This window comes from Myotis nattereri (genome assembly GCF_964212035.1).
Source record: "Myotis nattereri genome assembly, chromosome: 3".
NCBI lineage: Eukaryota > Metazoa > Chordata > Mammalia > Chiroptera > Vespertilionidae > Myotis > Myotis nattereri.
In genome coordinates this window covers 53,990,490-54,012,531 of record NC_138077.1, presented here as the reverse complement: position 1 = coordinate 54,012,531, position 22,042 = coordinate 53,990,490, and the positions used below count along the sequence as shown (strand labels likewise).

The following is a 22,042-nucleotide window of genomic DNA, read 5'->3' as shown; positions in this document are numbered from 1 at the left end:
GCCACTCCTTAGTACTGCTTCTGACCTGACAACACCATAATATGGGGCTGGAGTTTCCAGAAGCAAATGGAACCACTAAAATACTGGCTAGGCAAAGAGTGACAATAAAAGTCAGATCTCTGCTAAAGGGACATGAACATCAAGCACGCCAAACTCACAGGCTGGTTAAATGCCCAGGTTATTTTGCTGTGATCCATTTTTTCCCTGGCAACTTTTTTAAAAAGTTTTTATTGATTTTAGGAGAGAAAGGAAGGGAGAGAGAGAGAGAAACATCAATGTGAGAGAGAAACATCGATCAGCAGCCTCCCACATGCACCCCAACCAGGGATTGAACCCGCAACCTGGGTATATGCCCTAACTGGGAATTGAATCGGCAACCTTTCAGGGCACAGGACAAAGCTCAACCAACTGAGTTGCACCAGCCAGGACTTCCTGGCAACTTGTTATAATATTGGCTCTCTTCCCAAAATGACAGAGCATCATGTGATTATGCATAAAGGACATTTATTCTGAAAATATTCCCCAGAAGGCTGTCTCCTAGAAAGGCAGGTTGAAAAATTGAGTAGATTTATGTTGGCTGCCTATTGCATGGGGTGATATTACCTGAAACGATAGGAGGTGGCCTTGGACTGTCATAAAAATCAGCACTGTGCAGACATCGGTCAGTTTACAAACCAGTTTCAAACTAATATTTAAAAGATGCATCTCCCCCCCTTTCACTTGCAGAAGAGACCCACAGAGGACAAAGTTTAAATTTATAGAAGGGAAATGTTTAAGACATCTGTTTATCAGCAACCACTGAGTTTCATCCCATTAATAGGTTATAACTACCAAAGAAAAATACCTTTTTTTCCTCTTTTTTTTTTAAAAAAATAGAACCAAGTGTGGTAGGCAGACTTTAATATGGCCCCAAGACTTCTGGTTCTATATTCCTGGTATTCATGCCCTTGTGTAATCTGCTCCCCTGTGTGTGCACAGCACCTGTGACTTGCTTTTCACTGGTAGGAAGAGTGAGGCAGTGACAGGTGACGTGAGTTAGTCCAATCAGAGTGACTCTCAGGACTCACCAGATGGGAATGCTTGGATGAAGTTTATCACTTCTTTGTAGATTTGAATCTGGAGACATGGCTCTAGGAACAATCTAGGCCAATCTAGTGGCCAACGTATAATCAGGAGAGCCTTTTTCAAAATAGTCAAGAGAGAAAGCAAAGCTGATGAGAAAAGTGAGACCCTGAACTAATCATGCCAACCAATACATTCCCCTTTTTTGCTTAAGTCAGTTAAGCTGGGTTTTTTATCACTTGCAGTTCATAATTGCAATATGTAGTAATGATTCCTGGAACACAGTAGGCAGTCAATAACTATTTAAATAAATACAGTAAGTACAGAAAACTGCGTTGAAATTTTGAAAGGCGCTACATACATTACTGGGGGGGGGTATTGAATTTATTGGGGTGACATTGATTCACAAAACTATACAGGTTCCAAGTATAAAATTCAATAAAACATCATTGGTGGATAGAGGTCAAGTACTTGTCAATTTATAAGTGTATCAAAGATGGTGTAACAAAGATCTCATCTTCTCAAAAGTTTTTTTCCTTGTCTGCTTACACTATTCCTTATCCGCTTCATATGGTTGTTCTGTTTTCTAAAGATGACTTTTGTCTTACATTGTATTTTACATTTACTTTAAACTGAACATTACACATTAGATTTAAACTGAAGTCTTAAGGGCCTTGGATTTAGAATAAACACAGCTGATACTTTTGGGTTTTAATGTACAACAACACTTCTTTATTTTCTCTACTCTTGTAGGAGATGAAAACAAAAGGTCACATACATTCCATCACACTAAGCCTAAAAGAATTGAGAAATTATAGAGATTAACTCTCAGACCTTTCCTCTGGAACTATTACTAATTTTCACACTTTAAGTCAAAGTTTAAAATCTATAGGTCTCTCAAGTTTTTTTTCATTTTTCACTGGCTCTCTTAGACCATCCCCATGTTCCCTCACATCTACTAACTTATGCGCCACAAAAGCATATAGGATAATTTAATAATTAGTGCCCAAAGTGATGGAATAAATTACCCTCAGTTTCCCTAAAGTTCCAATATATGCCTGCTGGGGCATACTAACTTTGCTACTGAGAAAAGGTAGTGGGAGAATGAGGACATACTGAGGATAGTAAATACATGTTGGCTTTTTATTCATCATACTGAAACGTAGCTGTACCTAAAGCCATAGCACCTTTACAATATTCACAATTGCCCAGTAACTACTGAATACCTCCAACCATGAGGATCATACTTCCCAAACTCTGCATTTATGATAACTGCACCTTTTTGTAATCAACCAACACCATTCAACTAACGGTGCAGTGATAGCCCTGAAAATGGAGATGGCTTTACATATCTCCATTCAAGAGGGGTAAAATACATATACATAAGTTTTGGCTTAATATCAGCTTGTCCTGCAGGCAATGAGGTTGGAAAAAGATGGCACCTCCTCAAAGCCAATACAGTACAAAATCAAAATGGGGGTGGAGAGCAGGGAATTGCCTAATACTTAGCAAGTAGATCCTGGCCTCCAGCCATAGCACCCACATTAATTAAAGTGAGATGAGTCAGAATGAAAAGTAGTTGGAGATAGAATACAGAGCCTCTCTCATGAGTCCATCAGGGTAGGCCAAACTTCCTGTTCCCTTAGTGGTTTATCCTCCAAAAAAGTTTGTTGTCAAAAGACGCTATATTAAAAGAGAGACAAAAGGAGCTAGCAGTTAGAGTGCAGCATTTATAAGGCTTGATCTTTCCAACACTGCTACCTATTCAGTCCCTAGTAAGTCACCTTATCTTAGTCACTCACACTCCAACTCCCCATTCAAGCAGATTCTAAATATGGACATAACACCCCCACCAACAACCATCCTGCCTAGTAAGTGCATTAGTGTCTCCAAATTGTTTTCAAGATTCAGAATGCAGTACTGTGCCTGTGATTTTTTTTTTTTTTTTTTTTTTTGTGCCTGTGACTTTTACTCACAAAATCTGGCTGCATTTCTGCTGACTCACCTCCCAGTACACACTACTTCCTTTATTCTTCAGTGTTCCAATAGATGCTTGCTTGGATGCATCATCTTTGCTACTAAGGAAGTAGAGAATAAATGGAAATGTGCGTGAGGGCAGACGGGGTGTGGTGAGAAGATACTGAAGATAAATCCATTAAGTGTTTTTCCAATAGGAATGTCCTGAAGGAGACAAAATCTGGGCACTGACATGCATATGCCTATGTTTTAAAGATGAAAGGCTCCCATAAGTGCAGTTTTAGGGACTCCAACCCAAACTCCTCCACTCTACCTCCTTATTACTAGCAGATCTAGTAAACACCCAAGGGTGAAAGAGGAGGTGGACTCTACTTCTTAAACGATGTAACAACCTAAGTAGCAAGTTGCAATCACATATACTCTTCAAGTTTAAAAAAAATCTAACTCAAATTTGACAGTACTACAGAGAACTAACTGCAAAAAAAGGAGACATAAATTTTTCCTTTGCGTTCTATTCCTGCTTCCCCCATCTCTGGTCCTACATTATCTTCCTCAGTTAAACCTTATGCTCAGTAATTTTCTATTGGCATACCAGTGCTCAGTTCCAAAGCTGGGTAAGTATACTTCATATTTGGGATCTTTGCCAACTTTTATCATTATAAAGCTTAATAAAGTGGTGCTCTAAGAGGCAAGTTCTGTGAACTCACAGGTTAAAGTACATCTAAAACTCTTGGCACTAATCATGTCACCTGCTATACACTCAGCCTCCCCACAGATAGCAGTGCAGTCACATGACCCCTTGTGTAAAGACCTTTGAAGCTTGAGGGAGAATATGTCTACATCCATAGTGCGGAGGAGGAACTGGATTCAAGAGCCATCTGATATCCTAGATCAGGGGTCAGCAAACTATAGCTCACAGGCCAAAAATGGCCCACTGCCTGTTTTTGTAATTAAAGTTTTATTGGATCATGCTCATTCACTGATGTACTGTCTATGGTTGCTTTTGTGCTAAAACTGCAAAGTTAAGTATTGCCACAGAAACCTTATGATCTTCAAAGCTTTAAGTTACTACCTAGCCCTTTACTGAATAAGTGTGCCAACTCCTATCCTAGATAAAGACAGGACCAGGTTTATCAATAATTTGGTAGCAAATTCTACCTAGATTATGCAACAGTTCTAAAGTGGAGGACACTGCTAGGAATAGTATGATTTCAAGAAATTGTACTGTAATTTTCTGATACAGTTTATGTCACTAACCTGTATATATCACACTATACAAAATAAGTCAAAAGAATGCCTAATTTGGTAAACTCTAAATGTAAAGGTAAATTTCACAACATGACCTTTAAAGCAAAGCTCCATGTCTTCAATATTTGAGGCCAGAAAATTGCCACATCTAAGATTTTAGCTTTGAACTTGATCCCTTTTCTAATTTCTTCAGAGAAACCCTTATTCAACACTGAGTGGGCACTTACTCTGTGCCAGACGCTGGGTTAGCTCTGGAACAAACTAAAGCTTATACTTTGGCCTGGTCACACAACAGGATATTTAAGGAAAGAGATAATCCTAAAAATCACAAGGGACACTTGTAATAATTGCTACAGTTGAATGATGTTGGTCTGCCACTGCTCTAGAAAGTTCAGTGGGTAAACCCTATGTTTAGATGGCGCTCTAAAGTGGGTTATGGAATTTATATCTTAAGACAAGGTTTATGATAGATTCAGGGAGCCTGAGATTTGGACCCCCCCAAAATTATATATTTATTTTAACTAACCTCTGACAAATTCACCATTTCCTTCAACTATGAACATAACCACAACTGTAATAAAGACTTAGTAGAATAACAGACTTTGTACCAATATAAATAATAGATATATTTTTATATCATGTTATACTTATTACATGATCATTTAAAAATTATTATAGTTATAAGACCCACTGATGCAAACATTATATTAATAAAAAGCACGTAAGTGCTATATCACTTATGTACAAAACATAAAAATATTTTGATAACTATATTTCAACATAATGTTTTCCTTAAAATTCTATTTATTTTATTTTTTGCATATTAAAATATTATTCCAAAAAGGTAGTAGTCCACAAGATCTCACCATACTGCCAAAGGAGTTCATGACACAAAGAAATTAAAACTTCTGCCAAAAAATAAACAAATATAATCACTTCTAAGGTAATTCTCTGTAGATTTAAAAAACTACCTATTTTCTGTTAAGTTCTATACACTCATTTTTCTCTCTAATGTACAGCAAAGACCAAATGTCACTATTTTTAGCAGCTTTCGCTTTAAAACTGTTTTGCAAATAGTTGTGATTGTGACATAACAGCCTAGCAGATCCATGGGTTCCACTGGCTTTATTGGTAGTAATTCTAGTCCAAACATAGAAAGCTTCAAACTAATATAATGTTCAACTTTCAATAAGAGAGAGAGAGAGAGAGAGAGATGTGACAGAAAAGACAAAAAAAAATAATCAAACTTCAAACAATGTCTAAGTACCCATTTGACAGGGATATCGTGAAAAGGGCAGTTGAGGACTAGCAACAGAAAGGTTTAAGCTTAGGAAAGAGAAGGTGCCTTCTGAGCAGATAAGCAGGAGGGTTGAGCCCTAACCTCCTCACTCTCTCCTTTCTAAGTTACATTGTTTCTTTAATGTGGCTGATGTGATGATAAAGTAAAAAAATAAAAAAGCAGCCACAATCTTGAGCAAAACAGAACTCTCACAGTCATCACTGATAATTAGAAAATACTCTGACTTTGGGTTTCTCTAACCGAAAAAATTCCCTCCAAAATCATGACTTTTTAGAAAAAATTTATCTTTCCGGTCATTTTAGGGTTACACAAACATTGGTGTGACATATTTCTGTTTGATTCAGAAAGGTGATTATCTCTATCTGTAGAAAAACCAGATGACCTGGCTTCAGATCAGAGTTATGCAATAAATTATTATGCTTGCTTTTTCTATGAATATTTCATAAATTAATTATCACTGGGGGGGTAGGGGCTGGATGGAGTGGAGTATAGGGGGTAAAATGGGAGACACTGTAATACTGTCAAAAATAAAATATATTTTTTTTAAAAAGAAAAGAAATACAGAAAAGAATAACAGGAAAAAAAATTAATTCTCATCAGTGTTTATAACATGGAGAAGTTACTCAACTACCCAAGGGAATCATGAACGAGGTCTGGTGGTTTACAAACTCCATGAGACTACATACAGAATTTGGTGAGTGTGCACAGATTTCAGATTTTTTTTTTTTTTTTTAAAGCCTACAGCACCCGGTATTCCCAGGCGGTCTCCCATCCAAGTACTAACCAGGCCTGACCCTGCTTAGCTTCCGAGATCAGACGAGATTGGGCGCGTTCAGGGGGGTATGGCCGTAGACTCAGATTTCAGATTTTTAAAGGGCTGTTTAACCAGAAAAACCATTATCTTTGCCACAGTTAGGAAATATAAAACAAGAGAAAGCAATAATTCTTCCCACAGTCACAGAGTGACTCAATGTCACCAGATAGAGTAACTGGGGACTTCTGAATCCAAGGCTCTATATGACTAGATCCGTGGTCGGCAAACTGCGGCTCACGATTCACATGCGGCTCTTTGGCCCCTTGAGTGTGGCTCTTCCTAAGCCTTAGGAGTACCCTAATTAAGTTAATAACAATGTACCTACCTATATAGTTTAAGTTTTAAAAAATTGGCTCTCAAAAGAAATTTCAGCCGAAACCGGTTTGGCTCAGTGGATAGAGCGTCGGCCTGCGGACTGAAGGGTCCCAGGTTCGATTCCGGTCAAGGGCATGTACCTGGGTTGCGGGCACATCCCCAGTGGGAGATGTGCAGGGGGCGGCTGATCGGTGTTTCTCTGCCATCGATGTTTCTGACTCTCTATCTCTCTCCCTTCCTCTCTGTAAAAAATCAATAAAATATATTAAAAAAAAATAAAATAAAAAAAAGAAATTTCAATCGTTGTACTGTTGATATTTGGCTCTGTTGACTAATGAGTTTGCCGACCACTGGACTAGATCATTCTCCTCAAGGGATCAAATCTCCAAAGAGGAGGTCTCTAAGAAAAATGAAACCTCACCTATTTATGGAAGGAGAAATCATAAGCTGAAGAAGGAATAACATTAGATCTTTACCAAGCAGGCCGTTACACTGGTTTTCAAAGGGAATTTGCAAAGCAGCGTGGGTCAAAAAGCATAATTACATTCAGGAAACACAAACACCCTAGAGGCAGTGCTGCATTCTCCAAGCCTAAATGGTCAACTACCTTGAAGCATATATTCTGTTCTAGAAAGAATTTCTTCAGTAGTTCCTTTTAGTTATGTAGAATGTAAGCCAAGTCAACATCTAATATTCTAGAAAAGGGTTTAACTATCCACTGTTTTCAAAGTTAAACAAAGGCTTCCCTCCCCATTCCCAACTCATTCCCATTCAAGAACCTTTCTGAGCTCTATCCCCTGTCACAAAGTGCAGAAGTGTGTGTATAGGAGGTGCTAAAATTACCTCACGCTTATTATATTAGATTGTTTTTAATTGGGTGGCACATCAGTAGCACCTTCTACGAAGGACTGTAAAAGAGGAGGAGGTGGTGTAATTCATTTTAGTTCATTTCATCTGCATCACCGACAGCCCTCATGAAAGGGAATCAGTAGGAAATAAAACCACAGCTAAACATCATCTGAATAACCCCCGGCATAGCAGCATTGCCAGTCCTGGCCTCCAGGGTCCAAATCCCTGAGCTGAAATGCTGACCACATTAAAGCCTCTCCCATGTGGCACTGGTCGCCAGTGCAGACCTTCCCACACTCATCCTTTCTTCTCCAGGATGGTCGCCATCTCTTGGCCACTGATGACTGCACCCAATTCCATTCTCCACTGATGTCGTTTTACTAGCCATTGTCTGTGCGTGCAGAATCACTAAGAACCAAGACTGAAGAGGGCCCTGAAGGTTCTATGTCCTTGCTCCCATTTTATTCCTGGCAGAATGCCGTCTGTCTCTCTCTGCGATTCCCTCCTAAGCCTGGTTCCCACCTGTCCCAAGGCTCTCCCTTCCTCAGTGTCTAGTGCTGGCAGTTTTTCCAACTCTCCACCCCTCTACCCTCACTGCCTCTGTAGCTGTCACGGTCCCTATTGCAATAGGCAAGTTCTGGCTCTCACCACTGAGCTCCTCAGTTTCAATCCTCAGTCCTAACTAGTCACCTCAGTTACATCTGGGGAGCCTTCTCCAGGTCAGTCGCCTCCCAGAGCCTGTGCCTCGAGGACAGAGCCCCTCTTCCCAGCTGCATTTCTGTCCTTGCAAACAACCCTAGCACCAAGGCCTCTCAGACCTGAAAGAAAGCTCAGAAACAATGTTGCCCAATGTTTCCGGGCTTTTTTACTACGTTTTATTTCACATACTTGAAGGTATACGAAATCTATTTTCCATCACCATCTCATCTATCTATCTATATAGCTCTCACTGGCACCGATCGAATGCATGTGTTTTGATCTGTCATTGTCGATGGTGAATTTGGTTGATACTTCTGCTGTAGAGAAAGGGCAGGTAGGGACATTAAAATATTTCTTTCGATTAATTTCCTTTCAATGTGCACGAATCCGTGCACCGGGCCACTAGTATACACAGAACTGAAACGCCTTGCATGCAATACTTACCCTTCTTTGTGAGCACAGTGAGCATTTCTATTCTATTTTTTAAAATCCAGGTGCCCTCCACTAAACGGATGGCACAATTCAATAGCAGGATGGTACCCCCCCCCCCCCTCCAGGAAGCATTCCCCGGGTCAGCCTGCGCGTGCACGGAGGGAGACACTCGCTGTCCCTCCAGCCACACTCCCCAGCCACCGAGAGGGCTCGGTGCGGAGCGCGTGCCCAGCCTCGAGCTGGTCCGCAGGGTTACACCCGGGGCGGCGGCCCGTCCCTGACCGGTGTCCTCTCCACCGGAGCCCTCCTCTGCCCAGTCACGGCCACGCGCGCACAGCCCTACAGTGCCACCGGCTCGTCAGCGGTCCCCCTCTCCTCCCTGTCGGCCCCCAAAGTTACTGCTCCCCGGCCCGTCTCCCCCCGCAGCCGCTGCTTCGGGCTCCCTTCAAAGTGCCCTCCCGGCCCCCCTCCACCGACCGGTCTCCTCCGAATGGCCGGCCCCTGCTCCAGCCCCCACGCAGCCCCAGCTGCACACGGGGTCACAGTCCCCTCGCCACCTCTCGTCCTGCTCGCTGGGGTCGGGGCCACTGCGCATCCCCTGCTCCTGGGCCGCAGCCCCTCGCGAGCGGCTCCTCACGGCCACGGTGCCCGCGCTGTCATTGCCCGGGTCGCCGCAGCCCCGCAGCCCCTGCCGCACGCTCCCCTCCTGTCACCGACCCACTCTCCTCCGCCCTCGCGGCCCCGGCCCTACGGGCTCGCCCCCAAACGGAGCCGCACGGAGAGGCGCGCGCCGGGCCCCCACCTGCAGCTCGCGGCCCCGCGGCCCCTGTCCCGGCGGGTTTCTCCCGGGCGCAGCGTCACGGACGAGGAAAGCTGAGGAGGTGGTGGGGAGACGCCCGGGAAAGGCACCTGACGGAACAGCCGGCCGGAAATCCCGCCCCCTGCCCGCCCTCTGTCAATCCGAGCACCACTTTTCCCTGAAAAACCCGGCCCCTGACGCAGTAGTTCCGCCTCCAAGGAGGCCCCCCGGACGGAGTGCCCGACGGGAAGCGCCAGGCCGGCGGGGAGGCGGCCGAGGGTCAGGGCCGGCGCGGCGCTGCGGGAGGCGGGGGCCTCCTGTCCCGAGACACGATGGGGGCCGTCCGTCAGGGAGCAGCGCCCGCCCCGCAGCCCGAGCTCCCCGCGGCGGACCGTCCAGATCCTCCCCTCTGTCCCAGCGCCGGGCGCCGCACACTCGCCCCGGGCGCTCACCGGGCAGACGGCCCTGACGCCTTCCGCCGCAGCCCCGCCGGCCCGCCCGCTTCCCCGTCGCCTGCGGTTCCCTCCCGGGTCTGCGGGGACGGAGGCCCGCCCGCCAGGTCCTGTAAACGCCTGCGGCTGGCTCCAAACCCTCCCGACAGCAAGAACCTCGCATCACGGAGACGCCCAGTCCTGTTACTTCCGACCCAGGTTGGCGCCCCCCAAAAAGACCCGTAGGGATCAGCCGAGGGCTACTTGGGGAGCGTGTGGAAAAGGGGGTCTTATGGACAAGAACCTCACAGAGCGATTGATCTGTTCATACATTCCCGAGCAGGTCATGGGGGCAGCCATCCCCAGGCACGGAACACTTTTAGTCAAAGGCTTATTTTTGCCGTAGGGAGCCCTGTCCCTCGTTTCTGTGCATCTAAGGTTCGCACACCGCCGACCCCTACTGACGTGGCCACCCCCAGGGGTTTATCCTGTAATTCGACCCCCAGCTGGCTTTCTCCCACCTTCACGTGCTCTTCCTTCTGTTCCCTCCCTAATCTCAAATGCAGAAAAGCTGCAAGCTGTTACTGTGAGTAGCAGTTGAGATCTTGCTTCCCAACATATGCTGTAGGTTTAGCCCAAATAAACTCATAAAAATTCTCTCCTGGTTTGGATTGACTGGTTTGGTCAATAAGCAGATTGGAGGGGGACCCCTGGTAGAAAACCACAATGCAGGGTGTTCTTTGCCAGAATGAACCTTGGACTGGGGTCCCTTTAGATTCTATAGATGTAAGGCAAGTAGATACCCAATGTTAGGGGGGGAATATATAAAACAACTTTTATTAGTTTATTCGTTTTTATTTTCGTCTACATGCTTGAAAGTGGCTAAGAAGAAAGAGGTGGGTAAACTTCCGCATCTGCTGAGAAGCCTCCAGGGAGAAAAAGGGTTTAAATTGCGACCCTTGCCCTAACCGGTTTGGCTCAGTGGATAGAGCCTCGGCCTGCGGACTGAAGGGTCCGGGGTTCGATTCTGGTCAAGGGCATGTACCTTGGTTGCGGGCACATCCCCAGTAGGGGGGGTGCAGGAGGCAGCTGATGGATGTTTCTCTCTCATCGATGTTTCTAACTCTCTATTCCTCTCCCTTCCTCTCTGTAAAAAATCAATAAAATATATTTTTTAAAAAAAATTGCAATCCTTTCTCTTTTGAGTTTCAAACAGTTATTTGAACAAGGCTCTGTTAAACAAACACTTAACTCTCACAGATGAAAGTTGGTTTGTTTGTTGTTGTTTTTTGAAAAAGGCTTTATTTAGCCAAAAAGAAGACCAGTCTTGGTGCATGAAATCCAAACCACCAGCAGCATACATTTCTGTCATCCTGGAGTTTGCAATCATTTTTGTTTTTTATTCTGTTTTTATTGATTTCAGAGAGAGAGAGGGAGAGAAACATCAATGAGAGGGAAACACTGATCATCTGCCTCCTGCGCACCCCCTACTGGGGATCAAGCCTGAAAGCCCTTGCATGGGCCCTGACTAGGAATCGAACTATGACCTCCTGGTTCATGGGTCAACACTCAACCACTGAACCACATGGGCCAGGCTGCCGTTTTTTATTCACCAACTGGGGGGTGGAGGCGTGGGAGGAAGATGTGAGCTGTCTGAAAGCCTTTGCATTAGCTATAGGCAGCGGGGGTGGGAGAAGGTGAGGTAGTGCCAGCCCTGGGATAGGCGCAGAGCCCGCAAGGAAGAAGCGTCCGCTCCTTTGGACTGGTGAGCAACAGTCCAGAAAGTTCATGCATAAACAGAAGTGGAGGCTCCTGGAGTTGGAAGGCTCATTATTTGGAATAATTGCAGAAGTAATCACCTGGAAATTACTCTGAAGTTCCAACAGACATATGAATATGAGCAGACTTTTGTTAGCTGGTCCACAGCTACTAACAGGCTAACTGTTCTGTCTCGCACGATCTGGCTGCTATAATTTAATTTAGAATACCTCAGAATTTCCTCCTTGTCAGCTCATAGACTACAGTGGTCCAAATAAGGACAGCTAGCTGGAGAAGACACTCGGGGCTCTATGGAGAAGATCACTACAAAGATAATGGAAGCTGGAATAGTAACCAACATAATTTTGGAGAGTCTTAAAGGAGAGCTAATTTTATACACAGCTTGGAAACTCTCAGACCCTGTCAGAAAGTCTATGACACTGGAAAAACCCTGGCGAAAACAAATGCATATCTAAGCTAATAAGCTGTGTAAGGTGTAGGGTGTAAAGAGCTGAACAAAAACAATGACAGAGATTTTAAAAAATTCAAAATGTAGGGAAAAACCTTATGCATAAATTCACCTCAGTGTTATTTATAATAGTAAAAAAGTAGCAATAATCAGTCCTTTGTAAGGACATGGCAAAAATAACCAATGGTATAACCCCGTGGTCGGCAAACTGCGGCTCGTGAGCCACATGCAGCTCTTTGGCCCCTTGAATGTGGCTCTTCCTAAACCTTAGGAGTACCCTAATTAAGTTAATAACAATGGGAGAACCAAGATGGCGGCATAGATAAACACCGGAGAATGCTGCCTTGCACAACCACTCCAAAAATACAACTAAAGGACGGAACGGACATCACCCAGAACCACAGGAAGGCTGGCTGAGGGGAAATCCTTCAACTAGAAGGAAAGAGAACGGCATACCGAGACTCAGAGGAGGTGCAGTGCGGAAAATACAAAGGTGCGGAGGTGCGTGTGGAACGGGCTGGTAGCTGAGGGCGCGGTTGTCATTTTCAATCGGGAGGGAGGCTCAGGCCCTGAGCTCCAGTTCTGGGCGAGTCTCTAGGGACCCAGACTCAAACGGGAGAAGCAGGACTGTCTGGCATCGGTCGGAACGCGAGGGCAGCTTTCTCTCCGAGGTTTACAGCGGTTGCTGGGACTCTGAGAGGCAGAGCCTCTGGGGACGGGACTGAGAGCAGCCATAACTGCTCCCTCCGCCCGCCCTGTTGATCCTGTGCGACCCGTCCCGCCCAAGCCCTGCACAGAGCCATTTGCCAGATAGCCTCAGGCAAAGGCTAGATTAGCACCTCCTCAGAGGACAGAAGTTTTCCCACTGCAGATACAGTTGACTCTCACAGCCAGTTGCCCTGGAGGTCAAATCCCCACAGTATTAACTACAACAATCAAGGCTTAACTACAACAAGACTGCGCACAAAGACCACTAGGGAGTGCACCAAGAAAGCATAAAAAATGCGGAGACAAAGAAACAGGACAAAATTGTCAATGGAAGATATAGAGTTCAGAACCACACTTTTAAGGTCTTTCAAGAACTGTCTAGAAGCCGCCGATAAACTTAATGAGATCTACAAGAAATCTAATGAGACCCTCGATGTTATGATAAAGAACCAACTAGAAATTAAGCATACATTGACTGAAATAAAGAATACTATACAGACTCCCAACAGCAGACCAGAGGAGCGCAAGAATCAAGTCAAAGATTTGAAATGCGAAGAAGCAAAAAACACCCAACCGGAAAAGCAAAATGAAAAAAGAATCCGAAAATACGAAGATAGTGTAAGGAGCCTCTGGGACAGCTTCAAGCGTACCAACATCAGAATTATAGGGGTGCCAGAAGAAGAGAGAGAGCAAGATATTGAAAACCTATTTGAAGAAATAATGACAGAAAACTTCCCCTACCTGGTGAAAGAAATAGACTTACAAGTCCAGGAAGTGCAGAGAACCCCAAACAAAAGGAACCCAAAGAGGACCACACCAAGACACATCATAATTAAAATGCCAAGAGCAAAAGACAAAGAGAGTATCTTAAAAGCAGCAAGAGAAAGAAACTCAGTTACCTACAAGGGAATACCCATACGATTGTCAGCTGATTTCTCAACAGAAACTTTGCAGGCCAGAAGGGCGTGGCAAGAAATATTCAAAGTGATGAATGCCAACAACCAAGATTACTTTATCCAGCAAAACTGTCATTCAGAATTGAAGGTCAGGTAAAGAGCTTCACAGATAAGGAAAAGCTAAAGGAGTTCATCACCACCAAACCAGGATTATATAAAATGCTGAAAGGTATTCTTTAAGAAGAGGAAGAAGAAGAAAAAGGTAAAAATACAAATTATGAACAACAAATATGCATCTATCGACAAGTGAATCTAAGAATCAAGTGAATAAATAATCTGATGAACAGAATGAACTGGTGATTATAATAGAATCAGGGACATAGAAAGGGAATGGACTGACTATTCTTGGGGGGGAAAGGGGTGTGGGAGATGCGGGAAGAGACTGGATAAAAATCGTGCACCTATGGATGAGGACAGTGGGTGGGGAGTGAGGGCGGAGGGTGGGGTGGGAACTGGAAGGAGGGGAGTTATGGGGGGGAAAAAAGAGGAACAAATGTAATAATCTGAACAATAAAGATTTAATTTAAAAAAAAAGTTAATAACAATGTACCTACCTATATAGTTTAAGTTTAAAAAATTTGGCTCTCAAAAGAAATTTCAATCGTTGTACTGTTGATATTTGTCTCTGTTGACTAATAAGTTTGCCGACCACTGGTATAACCTAATGGAATAAATGCAACTATTATGCTTATGAAAATCATAATGCAAATAAAATGACAAAAACTACATGTGATATGAGAAGTGAAAAATCTGGTTACAGACACAGAACCAGAGACAGAACCTAGCGAGAGAACCTGGCTGAAGAACCTAGAGACAGAACCTGGCTACAGAACCTGGATAGAACATGGCAAGAGAACCTGACTAGAACCTGGTGACTGAACCTGGCTGGAGAACCTGGACAGAACCTAGACACAAAACCTAGCGAGAAAACATGGCAACAGAACCTGGACAGAACCTGGCGACCGAAACTGGCTGGAGAACCTAGCGAGAGAACATGGCTACAGAACTTCGCTGGAGATCCTGACCAGAACTTGGCTAGAGATCCTGGCTAGGCTGCTGATCAACTGAACGCTGTCTCCATGTCATTCCTTCTTCGCCAACTCCGTCCACACCTTTGGGGACCCCTGGACCTGCTGGGGCTGGACCCCAGCACCCAATCACCATTTAACTATGTAATAAGCATTGAACTCTGAGCTTCATCACATTAAAAATAATAGAAATGTCAAAAAAAAAGAAAAAAGAAAAATCCGGTTACAAAACTATAATTTTTTTAAAAAACACCAAATAAAAAAACACTGGTAGAAAATTTACCAAATATTAATAGTTATGTAGAACAATTTAATTATGGATTTTCCCCCCTACATTTTCTCTACTTTACAAATGTAGTTAGAACACATAACAAAATCAAAACATTAACTGTAAGTCCTAAAACTCAACAGACTCAGTTGCCAAACTGCCAAGTTCTCTTTATTTTGTCAAGATATTTAACAATATAAAAAAGTTCATATTTCTTCATAGTCATACCTTTTCCCAGCTTTCAAATTTTCAATAGTAGAAACAGCCAAATGCTGCTACAACACAGAACAAACTGTCCTACAAAACAAAACAGAAAACACACACACAAACCCAGAATGTTAGGATGAGTAAAGAGTTAGGTTTTCTGAATGTAGAAATAAAATAAAAATGAACGAACTTTATGTAATACATATTCATAAAATAAGTATTCCCAATTTTTTTGATTTATCAAAGAAATAATATATGAAATTATTTTAATTTCTTGGAGTAAATGTATTACCCATCTCAAAGAACTATATTATAGTATCACACATAATAAAAATAACAGCTCCGTGTCATAAATCCTGGATAAGGGTAAATGGCCTCTGGTGTTTGTTCTTAATTTAGAAAATTCATTTGTCCATCTTTTTGCTCAGAATCCTAAAATGCTTTCCAGATCCCAGTTAAACTTTTTAAGACACTTTTTAGGTATTCCTTATAGGAACTCCACCTGCCTCAGTAACTCCTGACCTACCAACCTCACCTACAGCTTGGCAGTGATGAGAAAAAATCTGCTCAAGTACCTGATTGTTAACCAAAAGCAAAATCCTTTGGTTAGCCCAGCTCCCTGGCTCCCGGGGTGGGATGACTGTGAGGTGAGTGCTATCTGAGGTGAGGGACCTGTTTTTGTTTTTGTTCTAATTTTCAATCCCTCATGCACTGATACTTTTGTAAAATACAATAAAAATGAATAATGAGGAAAACAAAATGAAAAAAGAAATATACAAATACAGCCTAAAAGTTTTATTATTAGATTTAATGGACATAAAATTACTTTGTCAAATTCTTATAAGAGTTTCTAAACCCTTACACTCAGTTTTTATACTGATCTCGTAACGGGGCTCATGGCCCTGGTCTGTGGCTCCCAGGCTGCAGGGCGCTGTTCTGCAGTGTCAGCCAGAGTTCTCCAGCAGGACTGAGCCGGGCTATCCACTCTGCGGGGCAACTGTCAGCTCAAAAGCATATGCTTTCCTCGCCTCTCACTTCCTCATCCTCTACTGGTGCTTCCCAAACAATAGAGTGCTTTAAGCTCTGAAAGTGACACCTAACACTCAACCAACTGGACTAAAGATACATACAGTACACGAACTCAGCAACCTAAACCGGCTCTCAAAAATGATTGTTAAACACCGGGCCCTCCAACCCTGTGCTCTAAAATCTGATCATGGAAATATTGATAACTAAAGTTTTATACTACATATTTGTTAATTTGAATATTGTCTGGCCACCACTGTTTATAGCTCTCTATAGGCAATAACCATGCCTTTTATTCCTAGCACCTCCAGTACAGTGATTGGCACATAATATAGAAGCTCAGAGTTATCTTTTGGATGAATGAATTACATTGTATAGCGACTCAGGGAAATATAAATGTTTAACTCCAAAAAGCAGGAAAAACCATCACCTGAACTTGAAATCTTCCCCCAGAGAGCTGATAATTGAAGATTTACATAATACTTCCCATTGTTCAGCCCTTGATCCCTACGGTAGTTGAGCATAATATGAAACTTTGGTAGGACCATAGCGTTTCAGAGCTAAAAGGTACCTTAACATCTACTACTACACAAGCAGCTTCCAAATCTGGCAGTAAGCACAACCGTGTGAGGAACTTCTTTAAAAAAATCCTTACCAAAGGACATGTTAATTGATTTTAGAGATTTTTTTTAATCCTCACCTGAGGCCATGCTATGGATTTGAGAGAGAAAGAGAAGAAGGGAGAGAGAGAGAGACACATCAATCAATGTAACAGAAACATTGATCCATTGCCTCCTAAATGCGCCTCGACCGGAGATCGAATCAGCTGAGCTACCTGGCCAGGGCAATGTGGGGAACTTTTTAAAAATTCAGATTCACTGATCCAACCCCCAGTTTATGTGATTAGAATCTACTTGAGCAGGACCCCAGCATCTGTATGTTAAACAAGTTCCTCAAATAATTCTTAGGCAAGCCACAGCCAGTCTTTGGGAAAATCTAGAATAGTTTCCTAATGTTACTAACACAATCAGATAAAAGTCCAATGACTTACCTAAAGTCATTCAAGTAGAAAGTCACAGAGCTGGAAATGGAATCTCTTTCCTAATTTACTCAACCCAGTTTCTGTTCTACACTATTATACTTAATTCTGACTCTACGAATTCACAACCTGGGAGCATGTGGACAGAGGAAGCAAGTATAAAACATATTATTAAAATTTATGAAACACTCATGCCAATGTTTAAATAAAAACTCTTTTGAAAAATTCCTCTTTATTTTTGCCTAGTTTTGAGAAATAGCTTTAAGATAAAGTAATTGTTTTGATTAGTGAAAGAAAAATCACCTTTGCCCATGGAATCCCTGGCATCCAAATTTCTTTGCAGCTTAGCAAAGTGCTATTTGGCTATTAGCACTGAACATATGCTATTCCCAAATTCAAACTTGTGAAGAGTTATGTTATCTGTACACATATAGGTCTCCTTGCCTACAAATAGCACACTAGGTTTCTGTTTTATGTTTAGTAACACACAAAAAGAACAGTAAAGACATCTCATCCAGGAGCCTGAGACAAATGTCTCAGATGTGAGTGTGCTCACATCTCAATAAATATTAAGTAATTTCCTCTGGAATGCCCCCATGTCCTTTGAAAGAAAGAAAAAGTTCCCAAATAGACTTACATTCATAAAAACATCATGAATGTAGTTGTCAGTGTCAGCATCCCAGAAACAGCGGGCAGCCATGCTAAAAAGTCAAAGATTGGAGAATTACCAACAATATAACAATATAACAAGGACCTGAAACATATATCTGCCAGCAGCAAAAGTTTTCCTTGATACATTCTTTTAGATCAGTACTTCCAAACCTTTTTTTAGGCTGGCACACAGGAAAGCATATTTGTACAGCAGAGTAAACTAAAGGGCCTGGGCTCATAGATAGGGTTGCTTGCAGTTGGAGGTGACCAGCCCAGGGGTCTAGCAGCTTCAGACTCCGACTAGCTGCCTAATAACTAAAGGGGTCACTACCTTGAAGTTTTTGAAACTCTGTGTGGGAAGCTCTGTTACACAGATTACTTCAGCTAAGATATTTGTGTGTATGTGACTTTTAAAGAAAATAACACCTGCCCTAACCGGTTTGGCTCAGTGGATAGAGCGTCTGCCTGTGGACTGAAGGGTCCCAGGTTCGATTCCGGTCAAGCGCATGTACCTTGGTTGCGGGCACATCCCCGGTAAGGGAGTGTGCAGGAGGCAGCTGATCAATGTTTCTCTCTCACAGATGTTTCTAACTCTCTATCCCTCTCCCTTCCTCTCTGTAAAAAATCAATAACATATATTTTTTAAAAAATAATAACACCTAAGAATTATGACTAAAATAGACTTATTCCTTTACAATAACATGAGAAGGTAAGTCTGGAAAGGATCAAACAGAGTGTTTATTCCAACCTAGAAAAGAAAGGGGCAAACTATGAACTAGAATTCAATCTTCTAACTAATTCTACATCCAGTATTACCTATGCTACCTTTAAATTCTCAATTTGGCCATTCTCTCCAACTTTGGGGTAAGGAAAAAAATGTCAGTCAAAATAAAAACCAATAAAAAATGCAAACAATTTAAGTTCCCAGTAGTATTAGATTGGTAAATGAAATTAGGGTATTTCTTGGCGACAAAATTGCATGCAGCCATTAAATATATGTTTTGATGCCTTGGCCGGTATTGGTAAGTGGTTAGAGCATCAGCTCCCAGTTTCATTTCCCGCCCTGGATTGATGTTTCTCTCTCTCCCACTCCCTCCCTCGCTTCATTCTTTCTGAAAAGCAAATGGAAAAAAATATCCTCAGGTGAGGATTTAAAAAAAGATATTTTTTTACAAAGTAACTTCGAGAACATGAAAAGATGTTCACAATATAAAATTAAGTTTAAAAATTAATTATAAGTATTTTACATTTTTATTAAATGTATATGAATGATTCACCAATAACATCAATTGACTGCTTACTTTGTGCCAGCCTCTGGTCTAAGTGCTTTACATGTATTAACTCAATCTTATGTGTTAGGTATTATTATTATACCTATTTAATAAACATGAGAACTGAGGATCAGAGAAATTAAATAATCTTGTCCAAGATCATTCAAATAGTAAGTGACAAAGCTTCACTTTGGACCGAGGCAATTTAGCTTCAAGTCTGTAGTGAAAAATATACTGTATTATATTGGTTTGTTTTTGAAAGTTTTTTTTTTAAGTTTTACACAGAAGAGCTCCCCCTAACCTAATATTTTTCACATTTAAAAAGTTCTGATTCCAAGCTCCAAAAGTAACAATATGAAATAAAGTCAATCTACTTAATTGGCCAATCAAGTATTTATTTAGCAACTACCATATGTTTGGAAAGAGAAAAATCTAGCCCTATCCTCAATTCTCAATTAGGTGAAAAAATTAACACACATCAAAGAATAAGATAATGAATAATTGTGCTAACTTATAGGTTATTATGTTTAAAAGGGACTGTAATATCTATCTAGTTCAAGCCTCCAAGTCCGAGTTGCACAGTATTTGAATTAAATCTGTAGTAGTGCTACAGAAATTTAGAGAATTTAGAGAAGAGAAAAACGAAAGAAGACTTCATGAAGCAGAAATAAGTGAAGACATAAATATAAAAATTTAGCCCTGGCTGGTGTGGGTGTTGGTTGGGCATTGTCCCGTGCATGGAAAGGTTGCCAGTTCAATTCCCAGTCAGGGCACATGCCCAGGTTGTGCGCTCAATCCCCGATAGGGGGCATGCAGGAAGTGGCCAGTCAATGTGTGGCTCTCACATCTCTCACATCGATGTTTCTCTCTCTCCCTCTCCCTTCCTCTCTCTCTGAAAATCAATTTTTTAAAATTAACAAATATTTGTTGAGTATCATGTATGAACAAAGTGCTAGGTGCAAATGATACAGAGATGCATAAAACACAATCATTGCCTCCAAATTGTGGACTCAACACCATTTCCCAATAATGGCGTGTGTGGAAGGCAACCAATCAATCGATGTGTCTCTCTTACATCAATGTTTCTCTCTGTCTCTCCCCTTCCCTTCCACTCTCTCTAAAAACCAATGGAGAAAATATCCTCGGGTAAGGACTGACAACAATAACAAAAAGATAAATCTGAAATAGTTGGGTCATACCAAAACCCTGAAGTATAGAAAAAAGAATATATATATATATATATATATATATATATATATATATATGTATATATATATATATTCATAAAGTTGTGTCAAAAGGATTTAGAAATAATACAATGTAACAGTTTGTAGCAGCTCAGCACTCCCTCCCAGATCAATTAGAAAAACTGGATAAAATGAATCAGAGCTGCTGTAGCAAACAGGACTGGGGAAGCCAAAATTCCACAGAGGTGACCCGCTGAGGCAGCGGTAAACTGATATGCTGCACTGGAGTTCTCCCTGGGGCATTTGCTAACTCTAGGCACACAGCTAGAGGCTGAGAATATGGGTTTGTCCAGGTACAGACCAACTACTCAGCTGGACTAGAGCGATAAAATTACAGGGCTAGAGAGAGAAAATTGGAGACTTGAAGGACCAAGATCCCCTGTAAAAAAGGAGAGAGCAGAACCAAGCTTTAACATCACATGGTAGGTTCCCCCTCACATGTGCTGAATTCTAAAGCTGTGTAAGCAGGACCTAGAAAACTAAGAGTGGTGGGAACAGTAATATCCTCTCACCAAACAGGTCTATGACCTAACTCCCAGAACCTAGGGGTATGTTCTAGTACATGGCTAAAAGGGTTTTACATGTATACGATTAAGCTAAGGATCTTGGATGGGGAGAGTGGCATGGATTACCCAGGTGAGCTCAATGTTATCACAGGGTCCTTATAAGAGAAAGAGGGAGGCAGGTGGGTCAGAGCCAGAGAGAGATTTGAGAATGGTATGCTGCTGGTTTTGCAGAGGGAGGAAAGGTTGATGAGCTAAGGGATGCAGGCAGCCTCTATAAGCTGGAATAGGCAAGAGAATGGATTCTCTGCTCGAGCCTCCAGAGGGATACAGCCCTGCCGACCCTTTGATTTTAGCTCAGCGAAACCCATTTTGATTTATGATCTCCAGAACTGTAAAATAATATATATGTGCTGTTTTAAGATACCAGGTTTGTAATTTGTTACAGCAGCAATAGGAAACTAATGCATCAAGGAAAAGGGCTCTAAAGTGAAGAGTAGTTTTATGCTGAGAAAACAAGCACTAAACGTCAGTACTTGCTGGAGTGGGGTTCAATGAATGCTTCAGGCTCTTGGTTGAGAAACCTGGAGAGCTACACTCAAGAAAGAAGGATGCTTAATTCCCACAATATCCTTGTGAAGAGGGCATTATCTGTTTCGCAGATGAGAAAACAAACCCAAAGAAGTTAGAGAACTACCCAATGGACAAGCCCTACCTTGTATAATGGTTGCGAGGACTGAATAGGATGACATTGCTAAGGGCTTATTCCAGTGCAAGTCACAGAGGAGATGGTGGTAATAATAGCAGAATAGCAATAATAGCAGAAGATGTAACAGCCGTGACACCCTTGTCCTACTGAGGTTGCTTGGCTATCATATGAGTGTCAGTGACGAGGCCAGCTACACAGTTTGCAGGACCCAGTACAAAATGAAATTGTGGGGTCTGGCCAGAGGCAGGGAAGGAGAAAAAGAATAAGAAGAAAGAA

The 22,042-nt window shown here is 42.3% G+C and overlaps 2 protein-coding genes across 4 annotated transcripts in view; both read right to left on the bottom strand.

Moving 5' to 3' along the window:
• The window catches only part of PCYT1A (phosphate cytidylyltransferase 1A, choline), a 53,122-nt gene extending 43,503 nt beyond the window's left edge, over window positions 1-9,619 (bottom strand). Inside the window, exon 1 of one of the 2 annotated variants that reach the window (XM_081085363.1) lies at window positions 9,499-9,619. The gene's annotated coding sequence lies outside the window, so the exon portion shown is untranslated. Of the gene's footprint in view, window positions 1-9,253; window positions 9,408-9,498 lie in introns of those variants that run through there. The other variant, XM_081085364.1, reaches the window with a different exon arrangement.
• The window catches only part of DYNLT2B (dynein light chain Tctex-type 2B), a 46,223-nt gene that overhangs the window by 10,772 nt on the left and 13,409 nt on the right, over window positions 1-22,042 (bottom strand). The window contains exons 4-5 of one of the 2 annotated variants that reach the window (XM_081085366.1): window positions 18,023-18,086; window positions 15,342-15,410 (exon numbers count right to left, since the gene is read on the bottom strand). In XM_081085366.1, the coding sequence (XP_080941492.1) occupies window positions 15,363-15,410; window positions 18,023-18,086 (112 nt within the window). In that variant the 3' untranslated portion in view covers window positions 15,342-15,362. Of the gene's footprint in view, window positions 1-15,135; window positions 15,411-18,022; window positions 18,087-22,042 lie in introns of those variants that run through there. The other variant, XM_081085365.1, reaches the window with a different exon arrangement.